The sequence below is a fragment of the Coptis chinensis genome, chromosome 8, assembly GCF_015680905.1.
Source record: "Coptis chinensis isolate HL-2020 chromosome 8, ASM1568090v1, whole genome shotgun sequence".
Lineage (NCBI taxonomy): Eukaryota > Viridiplantae > Streptophyta > Magnoliopsida > Ranunculales > Ranunculaceae > Coptis > Coptis chinensis.
In genome coordinates, this window is record NC_141463.1 from 49,299,805 (window position 1) to 49,324,147 (window position 24,343).

Genomic DNA, 24,343 nt, shown 5'->3' on the forward strand with positions numbered 1-24,343 from the left:
TATCCGAACCAAACTGATATTAACCGACCTGAACCGATCGGTTTTCATATATTTTAAATTAAATCAATTAAATATGTATATTTTAGTATATATTATATATGGCAGGTCGGTTTGGGTCGGATTTGGGACTAAACTGACGACCGGACCGACCCTATCGGTTTTCACATATACTGATCCGAACTGAGTCGAATAAAAAGCGTAACTGACCCAAAACCGACTGGTTCGGTTCGATTCGGTCGGTTTGACTGGTTTTATACACACACTTACATGGAACAACCGGAAAAAAGTGCCAAAAAGTCAACGGTAAAAGTTAACTGAAAGGTCCAAAGACTCAAAAGCTTAGGAAACACTTCAAGGCTTTAAGGACCAAGGACTTTGCAAGACGATGGTTAAGTACAAAAGCCTCAAAAGACTAAAGGGCTCAAATTCCCAAAGACATGGGTTTGGGCCAAACAAGGCTTGATTTTATCTACTAAAATAAAGCACAAGAAGGTTCTAGATTAGGTTACTTGTTGGATAAGATATGAAAAGGGCAATTATGTACATCTCTACACATATATAAGTGTATATATGCCCACAAAATAGGTATGTTGGTTAGGGTGATCAGTCCTCAAATATGCATTTTTATCCCCTTTTAATGTATTAATTTCTTCAAATTATATGACTAATAATATAGAAAACTCATATTCTTATTAATTTTTCAGGATACAAGACTCTTTTGAACCAAATATCTTAAAAGACGTGTTTTAGAACCAAAAAGGATACAAAAGGGACCTCATGGAACTAGGGGTGTGCACGGGTCGGTTCAGGTCGGGTTTGAGACTAAACCGACGACTAAATCGACCTTATTGGTTTATGTTTTTCTGGAACCGAATCGAACGGCTGGGTTCTAGTTACTAAACCGAACCGAAATAAATTCTAGCTGAGCTGATATCTGAACAGAATCGGCTGGGTTACGGTTTAACAGATATTAACTGACCCGTACCAACCGGTTTTCATATATTTTAAATTTAATCTATTAAATATGTATATTTTAGTATATATTATATATGGCGGGTAGGATTTGGGACTAAACCGACGACCGAACTGACACTATTGGTTTTTCACATAGACTGACCCGAACTGAATCGAATAATAAACATAATTGACCAGTTCGGTTCGATTTGGTCGGTTTTATGCACAGCCCTACATGGAACAACTGAGAAAAAGTGCCAAAAAGTCAAGGGTCAAAGTCAACTAAAAGGTCCAAAAACTCAAAAGCTCAGGAAACACTCCAAGGCTTCAAGGACCAAGGACTCAACCTTTTGCAAGACAATGGTTAAGCACAAAAGCCTCAAAAGACCATAGGGCTCAAATTCTCAAAGACGTGGGCTTGGGCCCAACAACGCTTGATCTTATCCACTAATAGAAGGCACAAGAAGGTTCTAGATTAGGTTACTTGTTGGATAAGATATGAGAGGGGCTATTATATATATTGTAAGGGGGATTTCCGGTCATTGATTAGACGACACGTGTGTGGAAAATAACCTAGGACTATGGATACCTGGATTAAGACAGGATCCAACGGATTAGTTCTGGGAATAAGTTATCTTGTGTTTATCACGAGTGTGTCGTAAGCATGTGCTAGTCATGTGACGACCGCCTCTGAATATGCCAATTCTCTAAGTCGTTAGGAACTGATAAAGGCTATTCCTGAACATAAGGAATTTGAAGTGGGCAATCTTTGGTGATAAGGAAGGAATTAGAATGACATATCTTTAAGAGTTACCTTTTGGACATATCTTCCCATAGCGATGGGATATTATGACCAACAAGGAAACCTACCTCTAATAAGAAATGGTCCAGATTCAGACTTCCATAAGGAGAGGATTCCTAATAGGAAGGAAGAATCCAAAAATGGATAGGAACTCACAAGTGGTGAGGTTAACCCTAATCCTAGGACTCTCAAGACTCTTTTTATATAAGCAATATGAATTCGCTCTTAGGAACTACGCAAAATAGGGTTTGTTTTTTCTAAATAAACAAGGAGATACGTAGACAGCCGCCAGGCGGTTCAACCCTGAATACTACATCATCTCATCCTTTCTCTATAAAAAAAAAAGATTTTGAATCACAAGGCACATAAAAGGATCAGGGGATATCAGAAAATCCCCTACATCTTTTGGCGCTGTCTGTGGGGACGAAAGCAGGTAAACATTCGTTTCAATGACTTAATTAGTTTAAAAACTCTTACCATTATGATGGCAGGAACTAAGAAAACAAAAGGTGGTGCTGCCACCCGCAAAGATCGCCGCATTTGTCGAGAGAAGAAACGACGATGCCCAAGGGGGAGAATGTTGATCATCAGGATGCGAGTAATCCCCTTCATGGACAGGTAATTAGCACCGACGGACTAGTTGCTCCCGGTGCAGGCCCTGGAAATGATGCTCAAGGAGAACGGCAAAATGGGGAGATTGTTATTCTTACCAACCCAGAGTCTGTTAAGGCAAGCCAGGCGGTATAGGCTCTGGAACAACGAAGAAGCAACCTTGAGCGCGAGGTGCAGCTGCTAAGGCATTTGCAGGGAAGGAGCCGCTCATCCATCTTGATGGAGACTACCTCCAGAGGGCGGTCGAGCTAGGAACCCAAGGCGTGGGGATCTAGTTCGATGTGAACCATCATAATCAGAGTACAATAATTCAGATGAGAACTCGGATACGGCATCAGAGTCAGAATCAACTGATCAGGATCGTGATGTCAACCCCCGACACCGAAAAAGAATCTAGAACAAGAAACTTTCTACCAAAGAAAGCGCATAGGAGACTGAGAAAAATGACCTGATCTATCAGATGCGCAGGTTGACTGGTAAAGGAAGAAAAATGCAAGACTCCCTTGTTCAATCTGCTATAATGGGGACAGGTAGATCTCCTTTCTCATCACGAGTAATGAGAAAGCTCTATTCCCGCGGTTACAGACAACCGAAGTTCAATATCTTCAGTGGCAAGTCAGATCCAGTAGACCACTTATTCAGATATTGTGCCACCATGGGACAATATGAAAAGTATGACCACGTCATGTATCAAGAGTTCAAAGCCTCCCTGTCTGGATCCACGCTCCAGTGGTACCACAGGTGACTTGAGCGGCAGATCTGGTCCTTCAAAGAGCTGTTTAGAACCTTCATCGATGCACTGTTCAACATTAAGAAAAAGGACGGAGAGGCATTAAGATCTTACATGTAACGGTTTATGGAAATTTCAATCCAGATAGAGTCTTGTGACGAACAGACTGCTATAATCACTTGCAAACAAGTGTTGGATGAAAACAACGCCTTATTCGGGTCCCTTTCCAGGAAACCACCTCGTGATTTGGAAGAACTCTTAGGCAGGGTTGAAACTCATGAAGGGTGGGAAGAGGATGTTCTTAATAGATGTTCAGAAGCAAAGAAGACTAATCGGGCAATCCCTCTGGTCGCACGAGAGGGGACTGGGAACTCTTCACCTCAGTAGCCAAAAGGAGACCGCCATCGTGGTCGCCAAAGGGTTGAATCCCCATCAAAGGGACGAATGCCAAAAGGGCAGTACCAAAATTTAGCCAGCAATGGAGATGGAAAACCACAAAAGAAGCCACGGATGGAAGGAGCTGAAGAAGCTCTTCCCTCAATGGGACGAAATCAGATATCGACATCACGGATCCGAACGGCGTGTCCAAAAGCGGTTTACCTACGCCATGAATTGACAAGTTGGTGGATGCAACGGCTGGACATGAATTGTTATCCTTCAAAGATGGGTCATCTAGCTATAGCAAGATCCCATTGCATGAGGAAAACTACAAGCATGCTAGTTTCACAACCGAGGATGGCCTGTACTATTATCAGGTCATGCCTTTCGGACTGAAAAATGCGGGCGCCACTTACCAACGTTTGGTAAATAAGATGTTCAAGGGATTGTTAGGTGATATTATGGAGGTGTATGTAGACAATCTCCTGATCAAAAGCCTGAGACGTGGAGATCACCTTGCCCACCTGAAACGTGCATTTGACATTCTGCGAGAGTATCACATGAAACTCACCCTGGCCGAAATCGCTTTTCTTTGCCTTATCAGGGAAGTTTTTAGGGTATCTGGTTACTAAGCGAGGAATTGAGGCAAACCCGGATCAGATCCGGACGCTTATAGAGATTCCTTCACCTAAAAACATGAAAGAGGTTCAGAAAGTCACAGGCAGGTTAGCAGCTCTGAATAGGTTCATTTCCAAGAGTTTAGATAAATGCAGACCTCTGTTCCAATTACTACAAAAAACACCTCATTTGCATGGACGGAAGACTGCCAAAAAGTATTCGATCAGCTCAAAACGTACCTGGGGTCACCACAAATACTTTCCAAACCATCTGAGGGAGACGTTTTGGGTCTTTATCTCTCTTCATCTGACTATGGTATTAGTTCTAATATGATATGTGTGGATGCAAAGAAGGTTGAAATTCCTGTCTATTTCTTGAGTCGAACGCTCCTACCAGCAGAAACAAGGTACCCTAAACTCGAATAAGTCGCTTTAGCCTTCCTTTTTGCGGCAGAGAAATTATGACCATATTTCTAGTCCCACACAATCAGAGTAATCTCAGAATACCAGTTACGATCAATTCTTGAAAGACCGAACAGGTCAGAAAGGTTAGCTAAGTGGTCCATGCAACTGTCAGAGTATGATATAATCTACGTCCCATGAATCTCAGAGAAGGGTCAGGCACTAGCAGAATACCTGTGAGATTTTCCAATGACCTACACTGGGTACGACTCAACAATCCCCAGTTCAGATGATGGTATCTTGCCGGAATCCCCAAGTATGCATCCAGATCCTTGGGAGCCACGCTTCGGATGGCGACTGTTTGTGGATAGATCTTCAAATGACAGAGGCGCAGGAGTTGGAAGTTAACTGTGTTAGTTACTCTTGACAACATGTGACTAGAGAAGTCTATTCGGTTAGGTTGGAATGCCTCTAACAATGAAGCAGAGTATGAGGCGACTCTTGCTGGCCTTATAATGGCTCTTGACCTGGGCTTAACACACCTCACAGTTTTTAGTGACTCACAGCTGGTTTTGTTTCAAGTTGATGGAGGTTATGAGGCCAGAGATGAACGAATGGCTAAATACCTATAACTGGTAAGGGGTCTCCAAAGTAAGCTTGAGAATATTCAGTTTTATCAGCTGTCTCGATTAGAAAATTGATACGCAAATGCGCTAGCATATGTCGCCTCAATGTTGGGAAACAATGAGTCTACCTCCATCCCTATAGAGTTCCAGGACAAACCTAACATCCATGCACCCACTATTACAACCGTTTGTGTTATTCTAGTCACCACACCAAACTGGATGGATCCATACAAGTCTTTCCTCAAGGACATGACACTTCTAGAGGATAGAAACACGGCCAAACGCCTGCTTGCAAACGTACCAAGATTCACCCTCGTTGGGGATGATCTTTACAAGAAGTCATTCCTGGGACCTCACCTACGGTGTCTCTCCCCAGACCTTACTGAACAGGTCATGCGAGAGGTTCACGAAGGAATTTGTGGCAACCAAACTCTCTTGATCCTAAGACAAGGGTACTTTTGGCCCTACATGCAAAAGGATACACAAGTTTTTACCCGTAAATGTGAAAAATGTTAGCGAGATGCTCCGCTTATCCATGCTCCCATGAGAGAGCTGCATCCATTGGCCATCCCCTGGCCATTTGCGCAATGGGGAACTAACATTGTAGGACCCTTGCCACCCGCCCTCGGCAATATCAGATTCTTACTGGTCGCGACGGATTACTTCACTAAGTTGATAGAGGTAGTTCCCATTGTTATCATTATAGAACTGGAGGTCAGAAAGTTCATTTGGAATAACATTGCCTGTCGGTTTGGCATACCCAAGGTCATCATCTCAGATAATGGGCAACAGTTCTCTAGCGGATCGGTGGCCGAACTCTGTAAAGAGTTGCACATCACTCATCTTTTCTCAACCCTAAGGTATCCACAAGGCAATGGCCAGGCTGAGGCCTCCAATAGGGTTATTTTAGATAACATGAAGTGCAAACTAGATGATGCGAAGGGTTTGTCGGTCGAGGAACTACCTAAGGTCCTATGGGCATACCAAACTACACCCAGATGATCGACTGGGGAGTCTCCATTTTCACTAACCTACGGAACTGAAGCTGTCATACCTCTCGAACTGGTAGTCCCCACTCAGTTAGAAGTTGTGCACACACTAGACAATGAGGAATTGTTATGCAGAGAAATGGATCTCCTAGATGAAAAATGAGAGAGCACCGCATTGTGCCTGGTTGCCAACCAGCATATTCTAAAATGATCATGCGACAAGAGAGTCCGAATTCGAGCTTTCAAATCTGGCGATCTGGTTCTGTGTGAGATCCCGGAGCATAATGGCAAGCTAGGGCCCAAATGGGAGGGACCCTACATCATCAACAAGGTTGGTCGTACTGGTTTTTACTAGTTACATACTATTGAAGGGGACGTTCTGGTCAAACCATGGAACGCAGAGCACCTCCGCAAGTACTATTAGTAAATTGTTATTTCATGCTTCTTTATGCATTATTTATTCTCTCCAGTTATCAATAAAGTTCCTCACCTTGCAATCGATTTTTTTTTCCTTGCGTCAACTCTTTATTTATTATCCACAATGGACTAAGCCTTTAGGGAATTAACTTCTTACTATCTGTTCAAGAATATTGTATGCCAATTTGCTTTGGAACAAGTGATACTGAGTTTGGGGACATTGAATTGTATGCCAGTTCTCTTCTCATCCCCAGACAGCATGAACTGTACTCCAGTTCTTTAAGACTGAGATTATCCTCGATGGGTAAAGCCTTTAGGGAATATAACCACACTAACTGTTCAATAAGCGGTATGCCAGCTTGATTTGAAACCAGAGATAGTGTTCTTGAGAGCCCGAACTGTATGCCAATTCATTGCGTTCTCGTAACATCACTAATGGGGGTTGCTGGGAAGATTTGGGTTGGATCCAGATCTTAGCAAATGATTATTGGCGTGGAATTATATCGGCATGATTGCGCCCCACTGTTGTTCTGACGATAACCTATTTATTTTTTTTAAACAAGACCTATCGTTATTAAACACAGTGTTGTGCTCAAGGCACCAAGTTACCTTTGCATAAACATATGGCTCCTCTGTGACACTGTTTCTTTATTGCGAGCGAACTTTCAGTTACGGTTAAACTTGGATGGCTCCCATGATATCCTGATAAGATTCTGGTTATGTCTCAATTTAACCTGTTCAGCCTATTAGGGTCACCTATTGTTGTTCCAAAAGAACTTTGGAGGAATTAGGGGTAGAATATGTATAGTAGTTCATGTAATTATATGCTATATAACATAGAATGTTTTAAATACATGCATAAACTAGAAGAGCTGCAGAGCTCAGTAAGTAAATAGTATGTGAGCAACATAGCTTAATATTACAGACCCATAGAAATATTGTTTAAAAATAAATGTTTTATAAATCATGAATCGAATAGCTAAGTCTTTACTTAGCCTGTTGAGCAGGGGTAGAATCGAATTTCGGTTCAGCATCAGTACTTACTGCTACACCAACATCAAGAACTCCTGGACCACTCTCAGGAATTGACTTTGCTGTTGGATTGGCTGGGACGGTTGAAGATTGAACAAAACATTCACTTGAAATGGGCACAAACAAAAAAGAAAGCTGGACGGCAGGCATGTCATCATCGGTGTCTTCTCTAGAAGATGAGGAAACATCAGGCATAAGTTCATTATGAATCGTTGAGATACTGGTATTCAGGTTAGGAAATAAGATGAAAGGGTTGGTCACTCGTCCTTGATTATCCACCTGAGAAACATACCCAGTAGACTCAATAGCCTCCTCAAACTTAACTTGTTTGGTTGCATTGAAGGAGTTTTAAGAAACATCAAGTACTCTCTGAGCAAAACGAATAGCATTTTCAGTTGACCTCTTTTTTACCTCCTGCACCACCTTGGAATAGAACTCAGAGGTCTCCGCCAAGAGATCACCAACCTTCTTTTCAAATTGTAGACACTTCTCTTTGAGAGCCCTCTCATAGCTTGTCATGACTTCATTTGCATGAGTAATGGCTTGACAAAGTGTTCTTATCTCGGTATTCCTACGGTAAAGCTCCCCCTGGACTTGGTCATGCTTTGCTTGCAGGGTGGTGAATTAGGAGCACAGTTCCAAGAATTTCACTTTCTAAGAAGCAGCCTCGGCAGCTCCCTTTTGGGCCTTGTCTAGAGAGTCTCGGAGGTTGGCAATCGTTTCTCTCATGTTCCTGAAACCAGCATTTGACTTCTTCTCTCTGGCCAAAAGTTGGTCTACATGGGTTTGCGTTCCTCCGACCACTTTTCTTTGCCTCTTTTGCCCAAATTTCGCGGTGCCCATGTCATTGGCGGTATCGGGCCGAGGTCGCAAAGATTGGTTCTTTCATGGCCAAGAAGTTATTTTCTAACTGAAAAAGAATACAGGGTGTGTAAGTAATACAATGAGAAAAACAAAACATTGTACAAAGAAGGAAGTTTTACCTTGGCAAGATAAATTGCATATCTATGAAGTGACATATCCAGACTACCAGCCATACTAGCTTCAGCTCTATCAATAGGAAGTCGTGCAGCTTCCAGAACTCCAAGCGCAATGTCAACATCATTAACTGAGTGCTTATTGGAAACGGGAAGCTCATCATGTCGGCCCAAACGCCTCATCTCCATGATCATCTCCCTTTAGGAGAGTTTGGGGATTCTGGCGTCATCTGCCCTCCTCCTCCTATCAGCTCGAGGAGGAAGAAGAGCAACAGGCGGCGGCCGTCTCAATGACGCCTTTCCCCTTTTGGTCATCGGGGAGGGAAGGATTAACGATCGGCGTTACATGAGTCACCACCTGCTCGTAACCTAGTAGAGTGGTCCGAACAGTAGTGGTCAAAGAAACTTCGTAAAACTTACTTGGAATAACATTCACAGGAGCCTTGAAAGATGTCTCATCATCCACAGATAGAGGACGAAATTTGGTTCTCTAGCTTACTTGAGGGTGCAGCACCAGGAGCAAGGGCAGAAACAATTCTCTTTGAGTTTGAGCGGTTGGACGCGCGTACTTCCCTTTTAAAATTGCTAGCTGCCAGAAGTTTGTGCGGTGGTTCAGGCCCCCCCTACCTGTGATTATACAATCATTACTAACATTAGGCTTCTGAACTGTACCCGACGTGGCAGCATCACTGGAAGTCACAATAGAACTCTTCTCTTTATGTTTTTATGTAACCGAACCGAACCGGCTGGGTTATACTTACTGAACCAAATCGAACCGAAATGAATTCCAGCTGAACCAATACCCAAACCGAACCGACTGGGTTACGGTTTAACTAATATTAACCGACCCGAAAAGATCGATTTTCATATATTTTAAATTAAATCAATTAAATATGAATATTTTAGTATATATTATATATGGCGGGTCGGTTCGGGTCGGATTTGGGACTAAATCGATGACCGAACCGACCCTATCGATTTTCATATATCTTGACCCGAATTGAATTGACAAGTAAACATAACCGACCCTGAAACCGATCGGTTCGCACTACCAAAAAAATGAGTTTACCCGACAGACTCTATAAAGAATAGCCGACAATTTCTGTCTGTGGGAAGTTACCTACGTATTTCGTCTGTCGGGTAAAATCTGAAGGTTTGTCGGGTAAACTCTCTAAGTATTCTATGGGTTTTAGATGTGGCCGACGGTGTTACGAGAGTTACTAACCCTTGGATAGGGCGATGGTTTTCACTAGTTGGTGAGTTCTGACGGATTTAATAAATTTCCCAACTATTGTTTAATATTTTGTAGCTGCAGGGTATCTTCCAACCAATTTCAACTGTCGGCATACCTTTCCCAATTATCAGGAGCCAAACTAATTTTGTTAATTTCGTTCCCACTAAATTTATTTGGAAAAATAAAATAATAATAAGAAAAAAAAAAACCTAAAATCTATTTTCCTCTCTCCTTCACAGTTGCTGCCGCTTTAACTCTCCTTCCCACTCCAAAAGGTAACGTGCACTCTCTCTTTCTCTCTCTCATTCTCACACTCTCTCCCAAATAAAAGATATTTTTCGTTTGTTTCAGTGATTTTTTTGGTTGTTTCATTAAGTTTAAATATTTAGAGTTGAAAAGTACGGAACTTAGCACGCGTTACGGTAAGGGTGAATATACTTTTTGTTGGTGATTATAGTTTAACAAAATTATTTTCTAATAAATATGAATTTTTTTGTAGTTGATTTCAACTACCAATGTTCAGGCAAGAGACGGTGTTGATATTCATGAGCACTTGGTCATATCCCTATTGGTACTTATAAAATCACTTCTTAGCTTAGTCTGGTATTTGTGTTTCTCATTGTGGTTGATTGATTTGTTTAAATTGATTTGGATGAGAAGTTGTAGGTTCCTTGGCTCCTCTTTTGTTCTTCCTGCGGTGTGTTGGTGAAAGTTTGGTTACACTGTTGCTTAATATGTAAGTGTGTATTCTATGTTTTAATTAGTGTCCTAGTCATGAATCATGAATTGTTGTTGTTGTTGTTGTGGTGGTGGTGGTTAATAGTTTGGTTTGGTACTGTTATTCGTTATTTGTTTGTTTGTTGTTATTTTGTTCCATAGTGCTCTCATTGTCACCGTTTTTTTCATGCGGATATATATATATATGTCTTCTAAATGTTATCTCGAGTTTTCAATACACAACAAACTGAGGTAACATCTACCGAGATAATAGAGTTTCCAAAACCGAGATTATAAATTGACCAATAATCTCATTTTATAATATCTAACTTTATAATTTCTGTTTTGATGTTAAAAGTCAAAATGAATAACGAGAATAATATTGATTATAGGTGCATGCCCTTCCTACAAATAATAACATCATTGTTAATTAATAAATATGACCCAACCAACATTTTTATTTAAAATTCATGTAAAGGTAGGCCTATCTTTGATTCATTCACTCTTATACATTTATATAGTAGTGACTGGTGAGCAAGTTGAATCTAATGTCATTGTACTTCTCAAAGTTGTCAAAAACAAAATTTAATTACTACGTAGGAATTTAATGACATGTGAATGAAATTTCATGACGTGTGTTGTCCAATCTTTGAAACAACCTTGTTGGCAGCATCAATCTTTGCCTTGTTGGCCTCTAAGTCATTTGCATCGAGTGCGTTCCTAAGTCCTGAAACTGCAATTTCAATTTCTGTTGCAACCTCACCAGGAATCTTGTCCCTGTACTCATTCAAACTCTTCTCTATGCTATAGCTGGTTGTGTCAACAATATTCCTCAACTCTATAAGTTCTTTCTTTTCTTGGTCCTTTTGAGCATGCAATTCGGCCTCCTTGACCATTTTCTCAATTTCATCCTCCTCGCATTTGATCCTCTCTTGACGACTTAATTGTAATCTGCTGTTATTTTCCTGTAGCTTTGTCTTTGGCAGAAATGGTCACAATACTATACCATGAATTGGTGATTATAAGATGCATGAATATATGTGTTTGACTCTAGTTTCATCTAATTTTGTACTCACTTTGGTATTGAATATTAGGTCGCTGTATGTATGCGTAGAGTTAGCTTGAAGTCAGTGTATGCCTAGAGTTAGCATTGTAACTCCTTGGCCTAGTTAGTGTATGCCTCTATATAACTATTTAGCTATTTTGCTTGTTCTGAGTTTCATTCATTCTTTCTTATCTCTTAGAAGTACATCATGGAGTCAACGTGCTTGACAGATAAGAGTTGGATTGATCTAGACGATTTCCGACATCCACATTTTATAAGAGGTGTTACAAAGTTTGTAACCTTTTCCTCGGAACACCACGTTAACAAGAATGTCATACCATGTTCTTGTCGAAAGTGTCGAAACCAAGGCGCAGCAATGAGTCACGATAATGTTGCCCTACACTATTTTAGCTATGGGTTTGACAAGACATATAAAATGTGGTTCTTGCACGGTGAGAAAGAAGTGGAAGAACAACACAATGAAAGAGGGCCGGGATTTCAAGAGAACGTGCATGTGGTTGACATGAATGCTGCTTTCCACACCATTGCTCAAGAGTTTAGTCTTGACAACTTGGACACTTTTCTTGGAGATGATCCAGGAGGTTGTACAGAAGGGGAAGAAGTCATAGACGGTGTTGCTTTTAACGCTAACTTGCGTGAAGCAATGATTGAATTATATCCTGGATGTGACTTCAGTGTTCTTAGATTTGTCGTGAAACTCCTTAACCTGATGTACACAAATGGGTGGAGTGATAAGAGTTTTACCGTATTGCTTCAACTACTCCGCATGGTGTTGCCTGCTGGTAACAAGATACCAGAGAATAACTACAAGGTAGATAAGATGATTAAAGACTTGAAACTGAAATGCAAGAAGATTGATGCATGTAGAAACGGCTGCATCTTGTATTGGGAAAAGAATGAATTTAAGGTTACCTGTCTTACTTGTGGTGTTTCTAGATACAAAACTCCAACCATTGAGGATTTGAGGAAGTGAACCAGGGTGCCTGCTAAGGTCTTGCGATACTTTCCACTTACGGAAAGGTTGAAGCGATTGTATAATGTGCCTTGGGTGGCAAAGGAGATGCGGTGGCATTCTACTGGAGAATCAAAGCCTGGCACGATGAGGCATCCTGTTGACTCGGCAGTGTGGAAGCAAGTAAATTTAAAATATCCAGACTTCTCTGTAGAGCCACAGAATGTTCGCTTGGGACTAGCCACCGATGGTTTTACTCCTTATGGAAACTTTGGAGCACAACACAGTTCATGGCCTGTTATGCTTGTGAACTATAACCTCCCGCCTTGGATATGCATGAAGTCTCAATTCATCATGCTTTCAACTCTCATTGAGAGTCCAAAGCAACCAGGTAATGATATTGACGTTTATTTGTAGCCGTTGGTTAAAGAACTCCAAGAATTGTGGCGTGATGGAGTGATGGTTAAAGATGCATTCAAAGGTGAATAGTTCCATATGCGTTCCATTTTATTATGGACAATCCATGATTTTCCAGTTTATGGGAATATCTCTGGCTGTAGAACTAAGGGAAAATTTGCTTGCCATCCTTGTGGTCCGAAAATTGCTTCTATAAGACTTCACCATGGAAGTAAGCATGTGTATATGAGAAGTAGACGGTGGCTTCCATTGAGATCAGAGGCTAGAAATGATTCTAGAGAAAGCACTTATGATAAGACAAAGGAAGAAGGTGAGCAACCAATAAGGTTGATTGGAGTTGAAGTTAAGAGAATGACCAAGTGTTTGAAAAATCATCAATTTGGGAAACTCGGCAAGAATAAGAAAGGGAATAAAGGAAATTTGTGGTTTTCAAAGCGAACTATCTTCTTTAAGCTCAAGTATTGGAAACACATTCTCGTTCGTCATAATCTTGATGTCATGCATATTGAAAAAAATGTATGTGAAATTCTTCTTGCTTTGATGTTGAATACGAAAGGGAAAACTAAAGATGATGTCAATGCACGCAAAGATTTAAAGCGTATGAAGAGAAAGAAGAAATATTGGGTGACTAAGCTTGGCAGGAAACAGGTTATGCCTCAAGGTATCTCTTGGCTTCGAAAAGAAGAGAATAAGTTGTTCATCCAAACCTTGTGCAATCTTAGTGTACCTGTTGGGTTTAGTGGTAACTGGTCTAATATTGTCAAAGGAGATTCAATGGATTTGAGACAAATAAAGTCACATGACTATCATATTCTAATGCAACATTTGCTGCCGGTATTAATACAACATGCTTATAGAGATGGCAACAGAAAAGAAGCTTGAACAATTATTACTACCATTTGTACTTTCTTTAGTGCTTTGTGTTCGAAGAAAGTAGACATTGAAACACTTGATGTACTGGAAAGGGGTATGGTCAAGGCATTGTGCGCGCTGGAGATAATCTGCCCACCATCATTGTTTGTTACTATGATGCATCTTCCTATTCACTTAGCTCATGAGGCTCGCCTTTGTGGGCCTGTTTTCTTTAGGTGGATATATTGTTTTGAAAGGTACGTAGCCTGATTTTTGTTACTTATTTTATTTATTTATTTTCTCATTTTTAAGATTCTATTGCTTCTAAAATACCTTTGTAAGGTACATGAAATATTTCAAAGATTATGTTACCAACAAAGCGCGCCCGGAAGGGTGTATTGCAGAGCGTTACTTGAAGGAGGAGACACTAATGTATTATGCTGGATATAAAGGAGGAGGTGGTCTTTTAGATAAACTTGATAGGATGGCTGAAAATGAACCTGATGTTTTACCAAATTTTTTGGATAGTGTAGACGACAACCACATTGCCAATGAGGGTGGGCCACTTGGCCCAAGTGCAAAGTATTTATTGGAAGGTGTGGAGTATGAACAAGCACGACAATGGGTACTAAGAAGTCATCCCAGTTATGACAGATGGCACACGTAAGTATATCACGTCGTATTAAAGTTGTTAGAAACTTAACACAATCTAAATTATATACATAATCCTAACTGACTTTATTACTTCAAAAATCATTTAGGAAGTACATTAGCTTCATTGAGGACAATAGAACAAGTGCAAGGAGGAGGACTGGGCACACTAGAGTGGCATTGTGTTCTGATGATTTCATCACATGGTTGACAAAACAGCAGGAGTTCCTCGAATCCACTGATGATCACTTCAAGGATTTAGTTAGAGGACCTACACGCTTTGCTACAAAGTACCATAAGTATTGTTTCAATGGGTTTCTCTTCATCACTAAAGACTATCAGAAAAATAAAATTAAGGAACCAAAACAGCGGTGTTACCACAAGTTGCCCTACAACTTTCCGTTCTAGTTCTAAGGATAAAAATCCAATTGATGAAGATGTAGATTACTATGGCGTTCTAACAAACATTGTTCAACTAAATTATCGTGAAGGCTACAAGACTATTTTGTTCAAGTGTGATTGGGCTAAGTGCACACAACTTGGTGTGAAAGTGGATGAGGAAGCAAAGTTGACGTTGGTCAACTTATCCAATCAACTCAGTTCGGACCATATATGTGATGAACCATTTATTCTTGCAGAGAAGGCTACTCGAGTTTTCTATTCCCAAGATCCCAAGAATCTTGAATGGCATGTAGTGCTGGAGGTTCCAAGAAAAGTGTATTTTGATGAAGGTGGACTGTGTCTCTCAGATGAAAGAGTGGTGAATGATTCAAATATAGGGCCTAACAACCTCGACATTTCTATGGTGGATGAACTGATATTCAACGACCCATACGACATGTTTGAAGTTGTTGAGAGTAGCAGAAAAAGAAAGAGATCTAGAATATAGTCCATTTATATTTTGTGTTGACTTAGTGGTGTGAGTTTTGTGGTATTAAAATTTTGGTAGTTCTTTGATCAAGTGCAACTTTTTGTTTGATTGTAATCATTGGGTCACCTTCTTGAAACATTGCTTGTGTACTTAAATGTTTTTATTGGCTTTTACCAGTGCCAAGTACTAAGTAAACTACTGGCTTTTTGCTATTTCCTTTTGGGTTTCGTGGTTGTGATGTATATTTTTTTTATCACTATGTAATATGGTTCTTCGGAAAGCAATAATTGAGTTATGTTCTACCAACCCCATTGTAACTCCGCCTGTGCAAACTTATGATAAGTTTGCATTGCTGGTCCCAAGCCCAGATAAAGGAGGAGGGAGAATGATGGCAGATGTTTTGTTTTGCTGGATTCACCTACGTTAACTGAAGCTGTTGGTGCTATTATAGATGTAAGTAATTCTTTTTCTTACTTCTACAATTTTTGCTTGTTTCTATTCATGGCGAGAAACTCATCTTTTACTCCATCCTTATATTGTTTTTTTATGGCTGCTGGTGCTATTACATTGCCTTGTGGAAGTTCGAGATAACGAAGTACTACTGCACTGTCATTGATGCTCCTGGACATTGTGACTTTATCTAGAGCATGATCGCTGGAACCTCTCAAGCTGATTGCTCAGTCTTGATCATTGACCATCCTACTGGTGATGGGAAGTCGTTGTGTTATTAGTTACCGGCTCTTGTTTTGGAGGGAATAACTTTGGTTGTGAGTCCACTTTTAGCTTTGATGGTTGATCAGTTAAGGCAACTCCCTCCAATGATTCAAGGCATTGTTCTTAGTAGTACAGTTCTGTTTTTGTTTCTGACCAAGTGAATGGATGCCTGCAGTTTGCATTTCTTAAGGTTCCTATGTTATATTGGTTTTTAAATGCTTGTATTAGTAGTACTTTTGCGAATACTGTAACTAAGGTTTGCTGGCATCTTCCTTGTTAAACAAATTTATCTGTTCGGCCCACTTTTCCCCTGTTAAATACAAACTTCTTGGGTTTCTTATGTCATGTTTTTCTATTTCTGGTAGGTCTTAAAATATATTGAAGGAATGTGCTGGGTTATGCACTACTATTACGAAGGGGTATGCTCCTGACAATGGTAAGAGAAACTTTGATTGGCTTTGATCTGTGCAAAACTAATTCTCATTTCTCTGACTTTCTCAGATATATTGTTGAATGATTGTATTGTTAATGGGTGTACCACTTTAGAACAAAACCACGTATGGTACTGGGCCTAATTAGGAAAAGGAGGTGGGCTGATGGTGACAGAAAGAAGAGGTGTATGTTTACATAAGAAGGAATTAGAAATTGGGATGAAGAAGACAAGGGTAAAATTGGCGTAAGTGAGAATTTCAATGTTTGGCTAGAGGAGCAGGATGGAATGTGTAGTTAAGTGTGAGTTGCCAAATCACAGGGGTTTTGTTCTAAAGTGGTACAAACTCTGGTGGTTTTTTCTAAAATGCCCTTCATATTTGCAGCATCAATTTCACATATTTCTATTTTCTCCAGGTTTTATCCATATCATTATGCGCCATTTGCTTATGATTTTCTTAATATTAAGCATTGTGAAATTCATTTCACACCTGGGACACCGTTCAAGCCATTTGATCAGTTAATGGGTGTATTGCTGCAAGGTTTGCATTTAAGACTATCCTTTTTGCTATTGGTACTTGGTTGTCAACACAATATGTGATTAGAGTTGTGTTTCTAGTGCGCATGCACTTCCCTTGTGTTACAGGGAATTGATGACTGATTCTTCAATGCCAATTTTAGATTTTTATCCCACTGGTAAGGTTCATTTGATCTTTCAGATACAACCTTGACTTCCTTCCTTACTGTAGTTAGTAATGATTTCTTTTATCAGAAGCTTACAGTAGTATATTTCTGGTGTATTTATGGTAAATTTTGAGCTTGACATGTTTGGAAAGCATCATGCCGGCAGGTAATGCTCCGTATTTTGGCTTTGAATTTGAATATTCACGCACTGATAAGTAAAACTAGAAAAATCGGTACTAGAATATACACATGTGAAATTGAGCAGTCAATTTGGGCAAGTGAGTAGGAACTCAATCAATAAAGCTTGAGCTGAATTTCTTGTCCAGCATGATCTCAGTGTAGTATATTGGATGATTCTTCCTTGTATTATGAATTGTACGCTTAAAACTTGAAAAGTCCTAGTCAGACCTAATCATGGCTCCTAATTGTGGGTATTACCATTGTTAGCAATATTATTGGCATAATGTGTTAAGATAACTGCGATAAGTAGTTCTTAAGTTTCTTTATACAGAGATACTAAGAGAACAAACACAATTTGGGCTAAGTTTTCTAACATTCTATACTTCTAACTGTGACGAAATAGAAAGATTCAACTACATTACACTTTCAAGTTGTTAATAATATTGAATTCTTTCCACTCTTAAAATTTCATACTACAAATAGGATAATAAATCTTGCTTTATGACCTTATGTTGTGTTGAAATTGACAGGCTATCTGCAAATTACCGTTTATTGAAGAATCTCGTCTTTTTCTAGGGATTGCAAAAGTTGACCATACCTTGACGGTAGTGCCTACTTCCGATGATCCTTCCTTTGTCATTCTCGATTTCAATTTTTTATTACTTCGTTTCTTCTTAACTTGTTAGTGGCCATCTTTTTTCTCGCTATATAGGATGAAGAGAAGAGTAGAAACAACTTTGGTATGGATTTACTGTTTGTCCATATTTCACATCCATTAGCAGCAGAGATCATAATATTTTTCGAGCGAAATAAGGATCACCCATGTGTAAACGGAGAATTGATCCGAAATTCAGGTTTGTGATCATAAAATTCAATAAATAGCAGCCCACACCTTGTTCCTTTACAGGTTATTTTTCAAGTTATCATTGTTACACATGTATGTGCAAACTTAAATGAAATACCGGTTTTAGTTGTTGTCATTAGATCCAGAAAATAAAATAGAAAATAAGCAATTTGTTTCTTAATTGGTATTTTTAATCAACGAAATGATTCATTTATTGTGCTAAAATATGTAATAACTTAATGATCAGTCAATTGAGATGTACCAATGGGGTAAGACCCCCCCTCCCCCCTATTTTTCAAGACTTACTGTGATGGCTTAACTGTATCTCCACTGATGTCTGTGGGGTGGGGTGTTGTGGGGGTGTTGTTTGGAGAACCCTACCGCACACCTCTTTGCATTAATAAACTTACAACAAAATGTATTGAAAGTCAACCGTAGTCTCGTTATTGTTTATGTATCATAGTCGCAGAATGTTATTTAATTAAAAGGGAAATAGGAAAAAGTTGTTATAGCACCTTTGCATTTATAGTAAAGGAAAAGTCAACCATATTCTGTAGAGGTTCTATTAATAAAAGCCTCAACATCAAGGTCTTCTAGGGCTGAAGGAATTTTTAGAACGCATTACATTTCCTGATAACAGGAACTAGATTCAGAGGGAACCAAATTACTGGTAAAGTTGCAAATTTCATCTCTTTGACCTTCTAATTATGTAGAAACATTCTTCGTCCCAAAGTGGTACGTACCATTGGCCTGAGTCTTGGTTCTCTTTTAAAATGGTCTCTGTATACCAACTAGATACTCCGTATTCACAGTTTGAATATAGATTCCAAGAGATTGGTTTTGAGAAAGGATGGGGTGATACTGTTGAGCGTGTTCAGGAGATGATTCATTTGCTCTTGGATCTTCTTGAAGCACCTGATCCCTGTACCTTGGAAAAGTTCCTTGAGAGGGTACCAATGGTTTTCAACGTTCTTATTCTATCTCCGCATGGCTACTTTGCTCAAGCAGATGTTCTGGGCTATCCTGACATTGGTGGCCATATTCTTCTTTGATTGCAGTATGATCTCATCTTAGATTCTAGTTTTTTTATATACGTATTCTGCTTTTGGAATAACTTCAGGTCGTCTATATTTTGGATCAAGTTCGTGCCTTGGAAAGTGAGATGCTTCTTCGCATTAAGCAGCAAGGACTGGATATTGTACCCCGAATACTCATTGTAATATTTCGGACACTTATCTGGATATAATGCTAATTAGTACCTTTTTGTTCTTTTTGATTCTCATTTGTGCATTTGAATCCAGGTGAAGCGTCTTCTACCTGATGCAGTAGGGGTGACTTGCAATCAGCGTCTTGAGAAAGTTTACGGTACAGAGCATTCACATATTCTCCGAGTTCTTTTCAGAACTGAGAAAGGAATTCTCCGCAAATGGATTTCAAGGATTGAAGTATGGCCATACTTGGAGACATTCGCTGAGGTTAGACTTTCTTTTATGCTCATCTCATCCAGTCACACAGGTAACTAGAGAAGAATTATTGGTAGCTCAAAGCCATTTTCTTATTGCCGTTTCATGCACTCTAAGAAATTGATATTTCTTTGTCTGTATTTTTTTGCAGTGCACCATTGCCCATGCTCTTGAGAAAACAAAGTATCCTGATTCTGACATATACTGGAAAAACTTTGAAGAGAAGTACCACTTCTCATGCCAATTCACAGCTGATTTATATGTCATGAACCATACAGATTTCATCATCACTAGTACATTCCAGGAGATTGTTGGAAGGTATGTTCACTATATGCGTACTAACTTTATGGTCTTTTAATTTTTAGACCTAATATTTGACCTTTTTTCTTCTAAATTCTTACAGCAAGGACACTGTTGGACAGTATGGATAGTGTGCGGTCTCTTCTCATTTCCTCTCTGTTTGTGCTTCCTCGTTGGCATCATATACATGCGGTGCACGTTCATCTTTGTCTGTTCTGCACCATTTCTTTAGGGGTATATGTATGATCCTCCACTTTTTTATTCTTTATGGTGATGAAAGTGTACAGAGTCCAATTTTCCGTTATGTGACTCACTACGTTTTCTTTGTTCAATATCATCTCATTATCTTCAACTTTGACAGCTGGGATTCCGAATGTGAGGTGGTTTGCCGCTGAAGGAGATTACAATGTTCTTGTGATAAAGTCAAAACTCCCGAAATAGTGATGACTTCTCCCAGCACTAAGCCATCAAGTACAGATTCAGTTCATGTGTTGCTTAAGCAGGCACTATGTGCTGATGACCGTGTATTATTGTTGGATTGCTTGCTCATGCGAGACGAAAAGGTTATTGCAAATTCAATCTCCCTTTTGACTCCATCAGACGTTCGCAAGCTCTTGGATTTCTTGATTTCTATAGTTCAGTCAAGGGGTGCAGTCTTAGTTTGTGCGCTCCCATGGTTGAAAAGTCTGCTTCTTCAACATGCAAGCGCTATTATGTCTCAAGATTCTTCTATACGTGCACTGAATTCTTTATATTAGATTATTGAGTCTAGAGTTTCAACTTTTCAGTCAGCTCTTCAGCTATCTAGTGTGATTGGGATGCCTGAAAGAATTATTACAACCAATATTTTTTTTTAAAACAAAAAACTAATACCCGACGGATACCAACTATCTAGTAGTAAACTACCCCGACGGACCTATCCGACGGCCTATAACACTGGTCCTATCCGACGGATAGTAACAGCTGGTATATCAGACAGCCTATAACAGTTGTCCTATCCGACGGCTAGTGATCGCAGGCCTATCTGACGGTTAACAACAGCAGTCCATATTCGATGGATCTTGGCAGGAGTAATACCCGACGGTCCAAAGCAGTGGTGGGAATATCCGTCGGCAAAGATCATCAACCCCGACGGCCTGTTATGACTGTTCATAACTGTCGGAAACCTATGTCGACCGAGCATTTTTCGACGGTCGTGCGGCAGTTTTGGTCTGTCAGGTAATACCTTTGGCGACAGTCACCGTCAGTTGGGTAAGGTGACTTCTTTTGTAGTGTCGGTTTTGTCGGTTTGACTGGCTTTATGCACACTCCTACATGGAACAACTGGGAAAAGTGTCAAAATATAAACGGTCAAAGTAAATGGTTAAAGTAAACTTAAAGGTCTAAAAACTCAAAAGCTCAGAAAACACTCCAAGGCTTTAAGGACCAAGGACTCAACCCTTTGCAAGACAATGGCTAAGCACAAATGCCTCAAAAGACCAAAGGGCACAAATTACCAAAGACATGGACTTGAGCCCAACAACGCTTGATCTTATCCACTAACAGAAGGCACACGAAGGTTCTAGATTAGGTTACCTGTTCGATAAGATATGAGAGGGGCAATTTTGAATATCTTTACACATATATAAGTATAGAGATGCCCACAAAATAGGTATGTTGGTTATGGTGATCATTCATCAAATATGCATTTTTATCCCCTAGTAATGCTTCAATTTTGTCAAATTATATGATCAATAATATATAAAACTAATATTCTTATTGCTTTTTTAGGATACAAGCCTATTCTGAACCAAACATCTTAAAAGATGTGTTCTAGAGCAAAAAAAGGAGACAAAAGATACCATAAAGAACAACAGGGAAAAAGAGCCAAAAAGTGAAAACGGTCAACAATCAATGTCAACTCAAAGGTCCAAAAACTCAAAAGCTAAGGAAGCACTCCAAGGCTTCAAGGACCAAGGACTCAACCCTTTGCAAGACAATGACTAAACACAAAAGCCTTGGAAGACAAAATGGCTCAAATTCCCGAAGACATGGGTTTGGGCCAAACAAGGCTTGATCTTATCCACTAAAATAAAACATAAGAAGGTTCCAGATTAGGTAACCTGTTGGATAAGACATGAGAGGGGCAATTATGTATATCTCTACACATATATAATGGTAGATATGCCCACAAAATAGGTATGTTGGTTATGGTGATCAGTCTTCAAATATGCATTTTTATCACATTGTAATGCTTCAGCTTAGTCAAATTATATAATCAATAATGTAGAAAACTCTTATTCTTATTTCTTTTTTAGGATACAAGCCTATTTTGAACCAAATATCCTAAAAGACGTGTTGTTTAGCCAAAAAGGAGACAAAAGGGACCTCACGGAACTAGGGGAGTGCACGGGTCGTGTTTGGGACTAAACCGACCACCGAACCGAACCTGCTGGGTTGTATTAACTGATCCGACCGAACTAAAATAAGTTCCAGTTGAACTGATATCAAAACTGAAACGACCGAGATACGGTTTAACCGATCGGTTTTCATATATTTTAAATTAAATCAATTAAATATGTATATTTTAAAATATATTATATATGACAGGTTGGTTCGGGTCGGATTTGGGACTAAACAGACAACTAAACCGACCCTATTAATTTTCATATATGCTGACCCGAACTGAATTGACAAGTAAGCATAACCGACCCAAAACCGACCAGTTTAGTTCGGTCCTGTCGGTTTTGTCGGTTTGGCTGGTTTTTGGCACACCCCTACATGGAACAACCGGAAAAATGTGTCAAAAAGTCAACGGTCAAAGTCAACTCAAAGGTCCAAAAACTTAAAAGTTCGGGAAACACTTGAAGGCTTTAAGGACCAAGGCCTCAACCCTTTGCAAGACAATGGCTAAACACAAAAGCCTCAAAAGACCAATGAGTTCAAATTCCCAAAGACATGGGATTGGGACCAACAAGGCTTGATCTTATCCACTAACAAAAGGCACAAGATGGCTCTAGATTAGCTTACTTGTTCTATAAGATATGAGAGGGGCAATTATGTATATCTCTACACATATATAAGTGTAAAGATGCCCACAAAATAGGTATGTTGGTTAGGGTGATTATTCGTCAAATATGCGTTTTTATCCCCTAGTAATGCTTAAATTTAGTCAAATTATATGACCAATCATCTATTAAATCCATATTCTTCTTGCTTTTTCTGGATACAAGCCTATTTTGAACCAAATATTTTAAAAGATGTGTTATATAGCCAAAAAGTAGACAAAAGAGACCTTAAGGTACAACTAGGAAAAAGTGCCAAAAAGTCAACGGTCAATGGTCAAAGTCAACTCAAAGGTCCAAAAACTCAAAAGCTCAGGAAACACTCCTAGACTTCAAGGACCAAGGACTCAACCCTTTGGAAGACATTGACTAAGTACAAAAGCCTCAAAAGACCAAAGGGCTCAAATTCCAAAAGACATGGGTTTAGGCCAAACAAGGGTTGATCTTATCCACTAAAATAAAATACGAGAAGGTTCTAGATTAGGTTACTTGTTGGATAGGTATGAGAGGGGCAATTATGTACAATTCAAATTTGGAATGGTGGTCAATTGGGTGGAAATTTCCTTAACTATTTAACTATAAGAAGGGGACGAACTCCTTTCTTCCATCTGCTTCTAGGCTGACTCCACAGATCGAACCTGCGCGCATTCAAAAACTAGAAAAAGGCTAGGGGCAGGGACTAAGACTAAAGCAAGAGACCTTTACCACATTTCGGATTAGTGATAGAGGTTGAATGAGAGCCGACAACGATGCCCTATAGCGATAAAGACGTATACCTTGAAGCAAGGCAAGGGATTTAACAGATTCTCAATTCGGGTAGGTAGCTTCTTTAAAGCTATAGCCTTTTCGGAAGACTTTATTGAATTCCAAATCTATATATTGGTATTCGTTCGTGTACTGATTGATTGAGCTCAAAGACGGGAAAGGAAGTGCAAAAAACACCACTGAATTTCTTGCTTTACTGATAGCGTCTACTAAAGTCATCTACACATATATACGTGTATATATTCCCAGAAAATAGGTATGTTGGTTAGGGTGATCAGTCCTCTAATTAATATGCATTTCCCCCCCTTTTAATGCTTCAATTTAGACAAATTATATTATCAATAATGTAGAAAACTCCTATTCTTATTACTTTTTCAAGATACAATCCTATTCTGAACCAAATATCTTAAAATACGTGTTCTAGAGCCAAAAAAGAGACAAAAGGGACCTCATGGAACTAGGGGTGTGTACGGGTCGGTTCAGGTCGGATTTGGGACTAAACCGACGACCGACCCGACTCTATCCTTTATGTTTTTCTAGAACCGAACCAGACTGACTGGGTTATACGAATTGAACCGAAATAAATTCTTGCTGAACCGATATCTGAACTGAACCGATCGGTTT

At 39.6% G+C, this 24,343-nt stretch overlaps 1 protein-coding gene across 7 annotated transcripts; it reads left to right on the plus strand.

Annotated features, from left to right (window-relative positions):
• Positions 1–15,621: 15,621 nt before the first annotated feature.
• LOC147481783 (sucrose synthase-like) lies at positions 15,622–20,610 on the plus strand. 7 transcript variants are annotated; one of them, XM_086580897.1, is made up of 11 exons: positions 15,622–15,749; positions 15,878–16,200; positions 16,376–16,446; positions 16,857–17,135; positions 17,834–17,908; positions 18,016–18,157; positions 19,268–19,363; positions 19,449–19,622; positions 19,762–19,928; positions 20,014–20,150; positions 20,272–20,610. In XM_086580897.1, the coding sequence occupies exons 7-10, from the start codon at positions 19,310–19,312 to the stop codon at positions 20,039–20,041; spliced, it is 423 nt and encodes a 140-aa protein (XP_086437023.1). In that variant the 5' UTR covers positions 15,622–15,749; positions 15,878–16,200; positions 16,376–16,446; positions 16,857–17,135; positions 17,834–17,908; positions 18,016–18,157; positions 19,268–19,309; the 3' UTR covers positions 20,042–20,150; positions 20,272–20,610. The 7 variants fall into 7 exon arrangements, with proteins under 7 accessions (XP_086437023.1, XP_086437027.1, XP_086437026.1 ...); XM_086580901.1 differs by having other exon boundaries at positions 20,014–20,144; XM_086580900.1 differs by having other exon boundaries at positions 15,878–16,095.
• The last annotated feature ends 3,733 nt before the right edge of the window (positions 20,611–24,343 follow it).